Source organism: Vipera berus (assembly GCF_964194415.1).
Source record: "Vipera berus genome assembly, chromosome: 2".
NCBI lineage: Eukaryota > Metazoa > Chordata > Lepidosauria > Squamata > Viperidae > Vipera > Vipera berus.
Window position 1 is genome coordinate 35,683,214 of NC_138203.1, and position 12,833 is coordinate 35,696,046.

A 12,833-nucleotide genomic window follows, 5' to 3' on the forward strand; every position below is an offset into this window, starting at 1 on the left:
TGGACCCAAAATAACATGATGATACTGAGGATATTGAGAACTATGGACATCAAAATAAAATTCAATCCAGAAAGACTGCCATATTTTTATGGGTTTTAGCAGATAAGATTATTTCTGTCCACTCTGTTTTTTGGATGCCAGTTACAAGAGTCCACTGTGAATGAGAATGTGGTATTTTGTATACATTCAAATCATAACATTTCTTCAAGCCTTCATGGACCCCCTGGGGACTATATCACAGACTCCCAGCGGTCTGCGGATCACAGGTTGAGAACCACTGATCTAGGATATATTTGGGTAGATAGAACCTAAGGAGGCAAAGAGGTCCTCTATAGTTGTGAATTCTGCAACTTCCAGCAACCTGCTTATCTTTTGGGTGGCCAAGTGGGACATTGAAAAATTGGATCCGGGAGAAACTTCTCTAGAGAAGGCAAACAAACAAACAAACAATGCTGCCTGCTTCCAAGGAGGTAATAATATATCCTTTTCTGAAGAAATTTCCCTGCCCAAAGGCCTTTGACTAGTCTTCAATCTTCCCTTTTTAGGGAAGATTATTGAAAAGTTGGTAGCAAATGAGCTACAGAGAAACAGATTGTTTGGATCTTTCCAGTAATGGACAGAAATGGCATTGCACACTCTGGTGGGTGGCCTTTGTGGAACCTAGATGGGTTAAGTATGTCCTTTCAGACCTCTGATGTTAATACTGGTATTCGTCTGGGCTACTAAGAGGCTGCCATAAAGAAGAGGAGAATCAACCTATTCTCCAAAGGACCTGAACGCAGGACAAGAAGCAATGGATGGAAACTGATGAGAAATTTTCTGACAGTTAGAACAATTGATCAGTAGAACCACTTGCCTCCCGAAGTTGTGGATGCTCCAACACTGAAGACTTTTAAGAAGAGATTGGACAACCATTTGTCTGAAATGTTACAGGGTTTCCTGCTTGAGCAGAGGGTTGGAGTAGAAGACTTCCAAGACTTTTCTTGCCACGGTTGTTTAGTAAATCACTGAAGTTCTTCAAGTTAGTAACATGGTTGTTAAGTGAATTTGGCTTCCCCATTGACTTTGCTTGTCAGAAGGTCGCAAAATGGGATCACATGACCTTGTGGTACTGAAATTGTCATAAACATGAAGTCAGTTGCCAAGTGTCTGGACTTTGATCACATGATCATTGGGATGCTGCAACAGTCGTAAGTGTGAAAAATGGTCATAAGTCACTTTTTCCGGTATCTGAACTGAACTGTTGTAAGTCGAGTACTACCTGTACTAAAGATCATACGTGAGAGAACCTGAAATACGTATCTCTTCTCTGGAATCAGCTGATAGCATAAAAGGAATAGATTCTTCGTATTATCAGATAAAGAAAAAATTGGAGTAATAAAATGTCTGCAAGAAAACAACCAATCCCAGAGAGCACTAATGACCTCTCATTAAAACCCTGAATTACAGGAAATTCTCCTTTATTAGATTAAAAAAATGCCCTTAAAGAGCCATCTGTTTATTTCTTTTTTGTGTCAGAAATTTGGTTAGCTTCTACCTATTTGTATCAAGAGTATTTTTGTTACATTTTGATTTCATGTGTTGTTTTGTTCTCAGGAAAATTTATTGGAAATTTGGAAAATATTATATTCACTGAAGATTTTCTTGGAAGCAAAGAGCATGGTGGATTTCTGTTTGTTACACCCACATTTCAGAAGTTAGATGATCTCATGCTACCTTCAAGTCCCTTTTTATGTGGTATTCTTATTCATAAACAGGAAGTACCGTGGGCAAAAGTTTTTCCTATTCGCCTGATGTTGAGATTAGGGGCTGAATATGGGGGTAAGTTTATTTCAATTTTAAATATTGAATCTATATTCATATAAAGATAAATTGTGCAGGTTGATATGAGGTTTATAATTTGTCTTAGTCTGAAGAATATTACTAGAAAGACTTATCAGTTTCATTGGTCATTTTGGCAGTACAATCATTTCTTTCTCACTACTAGATCAAATAATATGTCATGCTATTTATATAGATCCATAGTTTAAATTTTATATTACTCAGGGTTTCCCATTTCCAAAGAACATTAAAGGGTTCAGGCATTACGGTATCATTTTCTGCCATATTTCCATAAAGCATTTTTCAGGACTATTTACTATGAGGCATTTAAGTGTGGTGTTTAAAATATTATAGTTTTCATTCATGCCAGTTTAGTTCATTTTAAATGCAAATACTGATTCTTATGTTTCAACTTCTAAAGAGAATCAGTAAACTCTATGCATTTCTTAAGGGACGCGGTGGCTCAGTGGGTTAGGACACTGAGCTTGTCGATCAGAAGGTCGGCAGTTTGGCGGGTCGAATCCTGAGTGCCACGTAGCAGAGTGAGCGCCTGTTACTCGTCCCAGCTTCTGCCAACCTAGCAGTTTGAAAGCATGTAAAAATGCAAGTAGAAAAACAGGGACCACTATGGTGGGAAGGTAACAGCGTTCCGTGCGCCTTTGGCGTCTAGTCATGCCGGCCACATGACCACGGAGACGTCCTTGGACAAGCGCTGGCTCTTCGGCTTTGAAACGGAGATGAGCACCGGCCCCTAGAGTTGGAAACTACTAGCACGCATGTGTGGGGGAACCTTTACCTTTATGTATTTCTTGTTTTTTATTTCTTAGTATATCCAACTCCATTGACAAGTATCAGATATAGAAAGCCACTGTTTGGAAAAATAGGCCATACAGTCATGGATTTACTTGTTGTAAGTATATGCTATTGCTTGTATTTCATTAGTATCTTCTTGCTATACCAAAAGAGCAATATAAGAAAATAGATGAAGCTTGCTATTACAAACAATCTAATACATTAGTACTAATTTTTATATTATCAACAGTAGTAATGAATTACTCACATGGTTCAAAATTAAAGAATTAGATTAATCTATTTTTATTGCATTACAGGACCTTAGAAACTATCAATATACATTACATACAATAGATAATTTATTTATTCATATGGAAATGGGTAGAAGTTACATTAAAATACCTCTGAGGAAATATAATGAGGTGAGTATAATTTCTAGTAAAGACTTGGTACTTGATGTAAGAATCAGCAGCATTCATGGATATGTAAAATTTGAAGTGGGTTGTTCTTTTGCAGCAAAACATTAAATTGCTAAGTGGCATGACCCCTTTTGCAATACTTATGAACTTTTATTCAAGATTCTAGGATTTGAACTTGAGGTAAGTTTGTGGTCCAGTGGAGAAAAACCAGAGATTTCTGTAAAAGCTTTGTCTTCCTTTTACCATTTCCTACTTTTTCTGATAGACAGAATATAGGCTTATATTCTCACTAGGTGATTTTTTCAGGGTGTTTGAACAGATGAGAACAATGAATTGTTGTCCTAACTCCTTGGAGAATAGATAAGATAAAATGTAGTAAATTATTAGCCCTATAACTATTCTGCTGTCAGAAATATTGAAAACTTTGTATTTGGTGATATATATTTTATTTAAGTGAAACAATAATGGCTTCATAGTACTGGAGAAAAATCTAGCATATATTATTTTTATTCTATTAACAATATTTTCCCAAATATTAGGAAACAAATAATGCTTCTATATGCTTACAGCAAGTCTGGAGAAAAGGGATTTGCAGTGTAGGTAGTAATCAATATTGTACATGAAAAAAGTAGCAGCATTAGTTTTTTGGAGGAATTCTGGTGTGCTAAAAAGAGCCACTAGTTGAGTCTGAGGAAAAGGCTATTTGATTAAAATTGTTACATATAAGTGAATAATATCAATATTTTGACTTTAGTCTTATGCATGTTCAATCAGGAAAACAAACAATAGAACTTACTCTCAATAAATATTCATGACATTGCAACTAGTATAGTATAGCGTAGCATAACGTAGCATAGCATAGTAATGCAATAATAATATAATATAAATATATAATGTAATGTATAATATAATAAGGTGCTGGTACTTACCTTTAAAGCCCTACATGGCCTAGGCCCGGGATATTTGCAGGACTGTCTGCTGCCGGGAACAGCTTCCCATCGCCCAGTGCGCTCACACAGAGAGGGCCTCCTCAGGGTGCCGTCGGCTAGATAGTGTCGGCTGGCGACCCCCAGGGGGAAGGCCCTCTCTGTGGGAGCGCCAGCCCTGTGGAACCAACTCCCCCTTGAGCTCCGGATGGCCCCGGATCTCCGGTCCTTTTGCCGCGGCCTTAAAACTTTCCTTTTTCATCAGGCTGACCTGGACTGATGACAGGTTTTTAAAAATGTTTTTTAATTTTAATTGTTTAGTCTAACTTATTTATTGGGGCTGTTTATTTAATTTCTTTTAACTTTTGTATTGTTGTTTTTATTGTTGTTAGCCGCCCTGAGTCCTTCGGGAGATAGGGCGGCATATAAGTCCCAAAAATAAATAAATAAATAAATATAAATTTTGGTTTTCTAGGTAATGAAAGTAATAAACACCTCTAATGAACATGTCATTAGCATTGGAGCAAGTTTTAATTCTCACGCAGATTCCCACTTAGTTTGTGTACAAAATGATGATGGAATATATCAAACGCAAGCGAATAGTGCCACTGGACATCCTAGAAAAAGTAAGTATCAGGCTGTACAATATTGAGCTCCTGTTTCCTAATATCTGATGTAGTATGACTCATTTTTTAAAAAAATGAAGAAAAGAAATATCTATATCCTATATTATAAAAAGGTACTATCTTGTTCCATACTAAATATACACATAGATTATCATAGGAAAAGTTTTCTTGCTCTTAAATTTTTATTCATTAACTTTGAATCCTCAGCATCAAAATTTTATTTAGTGCTGATGGTGTTAAGATGTATAATGAGTCATTTAGGGTCACGATTTCTTTTCTGAATTTGCAATAGATTATAAGAGTAGCTGCTGAGGATTATGGTTTGTAGACTTTTAGACTGCAGATCATTTTCTCTCTGTCTGAGCTTTGGCCATGTTCAGAAAAATTAACTTAGTGGCATTTATTACTAGTCTGAATTACATAGGCATGATTTGAGTAGGAATGATCAAAGCCGGATGCACTTACCTAGAATTAAAGGAGTTAAAAGAGTTTCATATGTAGCCTTCTATGTGCAATATTATGTTTATAATATTTGGTGTTAGGATGAACAATTAAATACATGTTATTTATTTAGTTACAGGTGCAAGTTTTGTAGTGTTCAATGGAGCGCTAAAAACATCTTCTGGATTCCTTGCTAAATCCAGTATTGTTGAAGGTATGGATTATCATGCTTACTAGAATCAAAAGATTGGTTGAAATGCAATAAATTACATTACATTATTTAATGTAATGAAGCAGAATTGAACTTTTTACTTGTGTAAAGTGGCAGTGCTGGATGAAATGTAACAAAACAGTCTGACCAGGTCAGAAGATACATTGTGTTTTTGTGTGCGTGTGTGTGTGTGTGTGTGTGTGTGTGTGTGTGTGTGAGAGAGAGAGAGACAGAGACACAGACACAGACACAGAGAGAGAGACAGAGAAAAGACAGAAGAAGAGACCCCCACAATGTGATCATATAATATAATTTGATGACAATGTTATCTGTTCAGTTGGGTCTGACATTAAACCGGGGCTCCTCAAGTCTGGTCCACGGACCGTCACTGGTCCGTGGCATGCCAGAAAGTGGGCTGCACAAACAAGCAAAGGCGCATCCATAGGATACAGCAACACATGGAACCACACCCCTTCCAGTCCGTAGAAAAATCTCTCCACGGAACTGGTCCCTGGTGCCCCAAAGGTTGGGGGCCACTGCATACAACCATATAGACCTATTATTTCATGTCTGAAATGCTATTAACTATGGATTAAAACTATGATATAAAAGTATTCTTTTGCCAAAAGCTCTCTTGGATTTTATTTGTTGATAATTTTTGCTAGCGGCATATTCAAATGTTACCATATCTATTATGATGGCAGAATATCAAATATTCTGCTGGTGCATTAATCAAAATGATGTCAGGTTGTATCTTCTGCCTCATTCTGACAGTTCTGCTAAATCTTGTGGTCTATCAACTGGTAAATTTAACAATAGGAATGTAGTTTCAGTTGTTAAAAACTTGGGTTTTACATTTATTAAAAGGGCTATGTTTCTTCATAGATGGAATAATGGTACAGATAACTCCAGAGACTATGGAGGGCTTGCGTCAAGCTCTGAGTGAAAAAAAAGACTTCCGAATTACATGTGGGAAAGTGGATTCAGGAGATTTCAGAGAATATGTAGACATTTGTTGGATAGAAAATTATGAGAAAACAAACATGAGGTATTTATTGAGTATTCCACTAAAGCAGAAGTATCATATGTGTTAAGATTTTTCTGCAAAATGCCAACGTTCTTTTGTAAAATGGCTAATACTTGGAAACTGGCCAAAACACTATTAATAGTGCAAAAGATCCTCAACTCTTGCCTTCTAATTGGAGAGATCCAATATCCAGACTACATTACAGATAGTCCTCAGGCAGTGTAGTTAAGTGAAACATCACATGACTGTGCTTGACTTACGATATCAGATCTGCTGCAGTTGTTAAGCAAATCACCCACAGTCATTTAATGAGAACATTACGTGACCTTAACTTGCAATTTAACTTCCAGCTTCTCCATTGATTTTGCTTTTCAAAAGCGAGCTGTGCAGCACACAAATAGCAATTACATAACTGTGGGTCATGGCGACTGTTGTAAACATGAGGCGATTGCGTAGCACGCAAATAATAATTACATGGCTGCAGGGAAGACTGCAGTAACTGCAAGCAGTTGCTAAATAGGGCTGTAATTAACCAAAGACGACCTGTATATTATGTATTCGTGTGGTTTCCTTGGTAAAATATAGCAGGGATTTACCATTTTCTTGTGCTGTATGAAATAATGTCTTTAGCGGTGTTACTAAAGTGATAATTCATCTTCAGCAGCTTCCTATATCTGCTGCCCAAAGGTGCCTGTTTGCTTTAGTTGAGCAGCTGGGATGGCCTTCGCGCCTTGGGTGACATGCTTGGAATAAGTCCTTTTGGAGTTAACTCCTGATGTTCTGAGCATATCAAAAGAGCCTGATTAGTCTAAATAATATAATTTAAACCTTGCATTATAGAATTACAAGCCCGATAGATGGGAAATCTATGGAAGGAGTACAGAGTGAAAAGATAGTTCAAGAAGAGTGTTTTGAAGTGGATGAAAAACTTGTAAAATGTACAGAAGTAAGTAATTGTTGCTTTTAAAGAAAAAGCCTATGCAGATAAAATAAAGTTAGGTAGAATATTAAATGTCCTCTGAATGTGAAAGAATTAACCATGCAGCTTCTTTTATCTGCACCCCAGCTCTCATTTTGTCCATTAAATTAAACAGTTTACTTTGGGAAGATTCTGTTCAGTCTTTCTTATAGTGATCACTCATCTAAAAAAGATAAAATTACCCCCTTTCCAAAAAAAGCACCAAAATACCTGGACATGAAATCTAAAAAGTTGAAACTTTCAGCCACTGGTATTTTGATAATGACAAGCAAGATCTTATTTTTTCCCCTGTAAATAAATTATTCACTCTGATATGGTGCCAATAGAATAAAAGGCTTCATAATTTGAATATCTCCTATATTTATGTTCCTTACTCTTGATTTTTCACATTTGCTTTTTCACATGATTCTGCCTCCCTCATTCTCTAATTATTATTGTATTATAAACACTTTTGTCCATTGATTTCTTGAGAAAGACAGTATTTCTATATTCTAAATATGAGCGCTTTAATGGTAAGCAAAAGGAATAAAGGATACTAAACAAAAATGGAAACTGACAACTCTGTCTATGTACCTTCTTTAAAGTCTAGGTACTGAACTCTCAATACCCCTTTATTTTCTCCTCGCTTAACAATTGTAACTGTATTTCTAATATTAGAAACATGTTTAAAAACTATATGAACAGCATTGTAAGTCTGATTATCAGGGGATGAGAGAGGTGGTATGGGAGTTGGGGATGCTGCAAAATGCAGTAGCATAAAAGAGCAAAGTGAGGAGAACCAATTAGAAAGTTCATAATTTCTAATTATGATCGGCGGCACCTCCTCAGGGTGCCGCCGATCAAAGAATGCCGATTGGTGACCCCCAGGGGGAGAGCGTTCTCTGTGGGCGCGCCAGACCTTTGGAACAGCTTACCGGTTGAGCTCCGGACGGCCCCCGACCTTCGCTCCTTCCGGCGCGATCTTAAAACATTCTTTTTCGAACAAGCTGGCCTGGTCTGACGGGATGGGGTTGGGTTTTTAAAATCAGTTTTTAACTTAATATGTATTGATTTTATGGGCATGATGTTTAATTGGTTTTTAATGGTTTTTTAATTTTTGTATCTGATTTTTATTGTGTATTGCCCTGTTCACCGCCCTGAGTCCTTCGGGAGAAGGGCGGTATAGAAATCAAATTATCAAATTAAATTAAATTAAATTAAATTTCCTCTCTTGAATCTTAAATCAATTCATTATAGAAACTTAATTGTTTTTGTCTGATGTTGGTCTTTTACTCCCATTGTCACCCTGTTTAAATATTTATCTCTATTTCTGGTGACTAGAACATATTATGCACTGCTCAAGAGAAGCTGTATCATCTTATTTAGTTTTGAAGGGAAATCTACCGCTATTAGTGTTTTAACTTTTAAATTAATACTTTAGGTATTCTATCTGTCAAACGTTAGTGAGCTACACAATAGCGTTCATCAGCTTGCTAAAGAAATTGCATTGGCTTCTTATATTGCACTTGGAAAGCATCTCAAAACACTGAAAAATAATGGAATGAATAAGATAGGCCTCAGAGTCTCCATGGATGCCGATATGGTAAGCTTTTAAAATATTGCAGTATCTATAAATATAATTTAGTCATTTAGGGTTATTCCACTGGCTCAAAGTCATCCAGCTGGCTTTCATGCCTAAAATGGGATTAGAACTCAGTCTCTTGTTTCTCTCCTGGTGCCTTAAACACTTACTCAACTTAAAACTAGATGAAACTGGCTCTGGTGTTAGCATACTAAATGAAAAACTGTAGCATGGGTCTCAACCTTTTGGCTTGCCTGGGCTTCATTTTTGAAGAGGAATTGTCCTGGGCCACATATAAAATTTATAATATAGTTTTATAATATAAAATCACATAATAATGTTAAGAGTTTTTGATCTTGTAGGGCCCCATTACTAGCTGTGCATGGTTACATGTGGCCAATGGGCCACAGGTTGGACATGCCAGAACTACAGGCACTGAAAACCTGCATCCTTCTTCCTCCTAACTAACATCTGTAGCCATGACAAATAAACCTATCCAACAGAGGAAATACAGCTCTGTCCCCCTTGTCCAGTAGAGGAAAAATGGGGTGATTAGGCAGTACTTAAAAATGTGTCAGCTTGTCACTTCTCCAAGTGCAAACTCTTTGTAATGGAATCCATTTTGTAGATAATTTTTTCACATCTGCATCTCTTTAGTGGGCAACATTGCCAGCAAATGGAATGGTATGCTATGGTTTAAAAGTGATCAATTTCTTACTGCTTTTAAATATGCTAAAATTTAATTCTGTCATGTGATAAGGCTTGAATATCACTAGTAATCTATTGTGTAAATTGTTCAGGAATCTAATATGGTAATTTTTTGTTTTTTTCTTCTAGGTAGAATATCAGGCGGGATCTGGAGGCCAGGTTCTTCCTCAGCATTACTTAAATGATTTGGATAGTGCTTTGATTCCAGTCATTCATGGCTGGATATCCAATACTACAAGCTTACCACTGGAAATTGAATTAGTATTTTTCATTAACGAGTCTCTTTTAATATAACTGGCAAGTATGTTATAATGTAATGAACTGAATTGCTGTATTGACCAATACCAAACCAGTTAACATTACATTATGAATGAAATAGTCAAGTGTTTTTAAGCCAGTGATTTAGCAGTCTTCTAAGAGAGCTTTATTTAATTAAAAGCTGTTTTTCCATCTTTACTTAAACAGAAAATTAATTTCACTGTATGCTTTCTTTATCTTCTGAAATGTTACATTTAGTACTGTTAAGGAAGGAATAGAGTTAGCATGTGTGATTAAGGAATTATCTCTGTTTTACAGACAACTTTAATATTCTTTGCAATTTTTTTTGGAAAAGAATCATATTTAAATGGAGTAGAAGTTTCTTGCTGCATAGTTAAGTTCAAATTTAAAAACTGTTAATTATTAGAATTTGGCATAATTGTCTTGAAAATGTTTCTACAAGTATAATTATCTTTATGACAAAACCAGTATGTTTTTGCCAGATGTGATCATTTTATAAAGTTATAAATTTTTAAAATTGATACATTTTAAAGTATATATTATTGCTGGAACTTGAGAGTTCCCATTTTAATGGCTGGCTTTCTTATATATTTATAATGGCTTTAATGAACATAAAATTAATACTTTTTATATTAAATACTTAATAATGTTGTTTTCTTCTGTGCTCAGATATACAGTTGTTTCTTGGATTTTCCAAGAAGGAATAAGAAGTCAGATGACCCTTAAAGTAGTCATCCTGTAGCAGTAAATCAGGCACGAAGCCTGTCTGTGCTCCTTTCTCTACTTTTTGAGACCTCTTGGTATCCCTGTTTATTTTCAGGGAGAACAGTGTATTAGTTTGAATATTCATGAGTAATTTGCCATAAACCAGTTGAGGCTCTTTATATAAGTCTTATTTTTGTAATGGGTTATTTTCAATAAGTAAGTATTTATGTACCAGAAAAATGATTGAGATTACTGCTTACGTAACCTAAATCAAGTTTGATAATGCCTGCATAATGTTGCTGTTTGTTATGTACTATAGGAGATTGTATGTCAGTGTGTCTTTGAATTATTTATGCTTATAATGCTATAACAGCAAACATACCATATTCTAATTACAATTAAATGCCTTGACATTAGATGGGTATATGAATTGCAGTTACAAAGAAAATTTATTGCTCAGATATTTGACAACTATAGAATAAAGGCACAGAAGTGTAGAAGACTCCAATAAACTAGTCCCATGGGCCATTGTAATGAAAACACTGTACTCCTTTGTATCAAGAATTGTAAATTTGTTGTAGACTAAATGTTACATAATACGCATCTGTTTCTCTATTCTGTTACTCTTTTTTTTTTATTGAAGAGTTTTAAAATACAGTTTTCCTTTAAGAATCCCCCCTTCCCCCTCCCTCCTCCCCCCTCCCTACCTCCCCCCCTCCCCCCCCCGACTTCCCAGAGCTAAATACAAGGTATATATATAAAAAGCAATCATAAACAATCATATACTAACAATTATAAACTCTAAAATCCATCACTCTCTAGCTTATATAAGATAAAACAAATAATAATAATATTAAATATGTATAAAAAGAAACTAAGATAATAAAAGAAAAAAACAACGAAAGAAGACTTATTCAAATGCTACATAAAACTTCTTAACCCTATACTTGTTCTGGATAAAATCAATCCATTTTCTCCATTCCATAATATAGCGTTCTTGCGAATGATCTTTCAAATAGGCCGAAATCTTCGCCATCTCTGCCAGGTCGGAAACCTTTAAAGTCCACTCCTCTATGGTTGGCAGTTCCTCTTTCTTCCAGTATTGGCCTATCAAAAGTCTTGCCGCCGTAATTAAATTCAACATCAACTTGGTGTCCACAACTGTGGCATCTGTAACTATTCCCAACAAAAAAAATTTCGGACAAAACTTTAATCTCTGTTTAAAAATCTTCTGCATGTTCCACCAGACTTTTATCCAAAAAGCCTTAACCTTTTTACAAGTCCACCATATGTGAAAATATGTTGCATCTTCATCACCGCACCTCCAACATTTAGGCTGATAATTCGGATACATACTTGCAAGCTTTTTAGGATCTAAATGCCATCTATAAAACATTTTGTAAAAATTCTCTCTTAAATTTTGAGCTTGTGTAAATTTTACGTTCCTCACCCAAATCTTTTCCCACGTATCCATTGTGATGACTTCCTGGATATTTTGGGCCCATTTTATCATACAATCCTTAACAAGCTCTGTTTCTGAGTCAATCTCTATCAATGCAAGATATATCCGTTTGATATGTGCTGGTCCCTGATTCCTAATTTGCTTTATCAAATTTTCATCAGTCATTGTAAATCCATTTTTCTGGTCTTTCCACCTGGCCCGTAACTGAGTATATTGAAACCAATTTTGAACAACCTTCTCTTCTCGCAAGAGGCTATATGATTTCAAACACCAAACATTTCTTTCCAAACTGAGAATCTCCTTGTACGTAGTCAAATCATGTTTAAAGCCAGCATGTATATTTTCTATTGCGTGTTTTGGAATTGCCCACAATGGTATCTTGCAACTTATCTTATGTCTGTACTTCTTCCAAACTCTCAGCAGTGCCTGTCTTAAAATATGCACCCTAAACACGTTGTCTACCTTCTTATCATACAACAAATATGCATGCCAGCCAAACAACAAATCGTGGCCCTCAAGATTTAATAACCTCCCTTGCGTCAAATTAATCCAATCACTTATTCCTACTAATGCAGCAGCTTCATAATATAATTTAAAATTAGGCAATTTAAGGCCACCTCTCTCACGAGTATCCTGCATAATCTTAAATTTAACTCGTGGTTTTTTCCCTGCCCACACAAATTTATTGATACCTCGCTGCCATTCCTCCAGATTAGAATCTTTCTTAAGAATCGGTATCATTTGAAATAAAAATAAAAATTTAGGCAGGACATTCATTTTTACTGCTGCAATCCGTCCCAACAAAGACAATTGCAATTTTTTCCAACTCTCCAATTCTTTTTGAATTTTCCCCCATAATTTTTCATAATTATTTTT

General features: G+C 35.7%; 1 protein-coding gene across 2 annotated transcripts in view; it reads left to right on the forward strand.

Annotated features, from left to right (window-relative positions):
* ZFYVE16 (zinc finger FYVE-type containing 16) overlaps nucleotides 1–12,217 on the forward strand; it is a 29,895-nt gene extending 17,678 nt beyond the window's left edge. For both annotated transcript variants that reach the window (XM_081318398.1, XM_081318399.1), the window contains 9 exons: nucleotides 1,597–1,821; nucleotides 2,649–2,731; nucleotides 2,931–3,035; nucleotides 4,434–4,584; nucleotides 5,159–5,239; nucleotides 6,122–6,284; nucleotides 7,104–7,209; nucleotides 8,663–8,824; nucleotides 9,641–12,217. In XM_081318398.1, the coding sequence (XP_081174524.1) occupies nucleotides 1,597–1,821; nucleotides 2,649–2,731; nucleotides 2,931–3,035; nucleotides 4,434–4,584; nucleotides 5,159–5,239; nucleotides 6,122–6,284; nucleotides 7,104–7,209; nucleotides 8,663–8,824; nucleotides 9,641–9,805 (1,241 nt within the window). In that variant the 3' untranslated portion in view covers nucleotides 9,806–12,217. The remainder of the gene's footprint in view (nucleotides 1–1,596; nucleotides 1,822–2,648; nucleotides 2,732–2,930; nucleotides 3,036–4,433; nucleotides 4,585–5,158; nucleotides 5,240–6,121; nucleotides 6,285–7,103; nucleotides 7,210–8,662; nucleotides 8,825–9,640) is intronic.
* The last annotated feature ends 616 nt before the right edge of the window (nucleotides 12,218–12,833 follow it).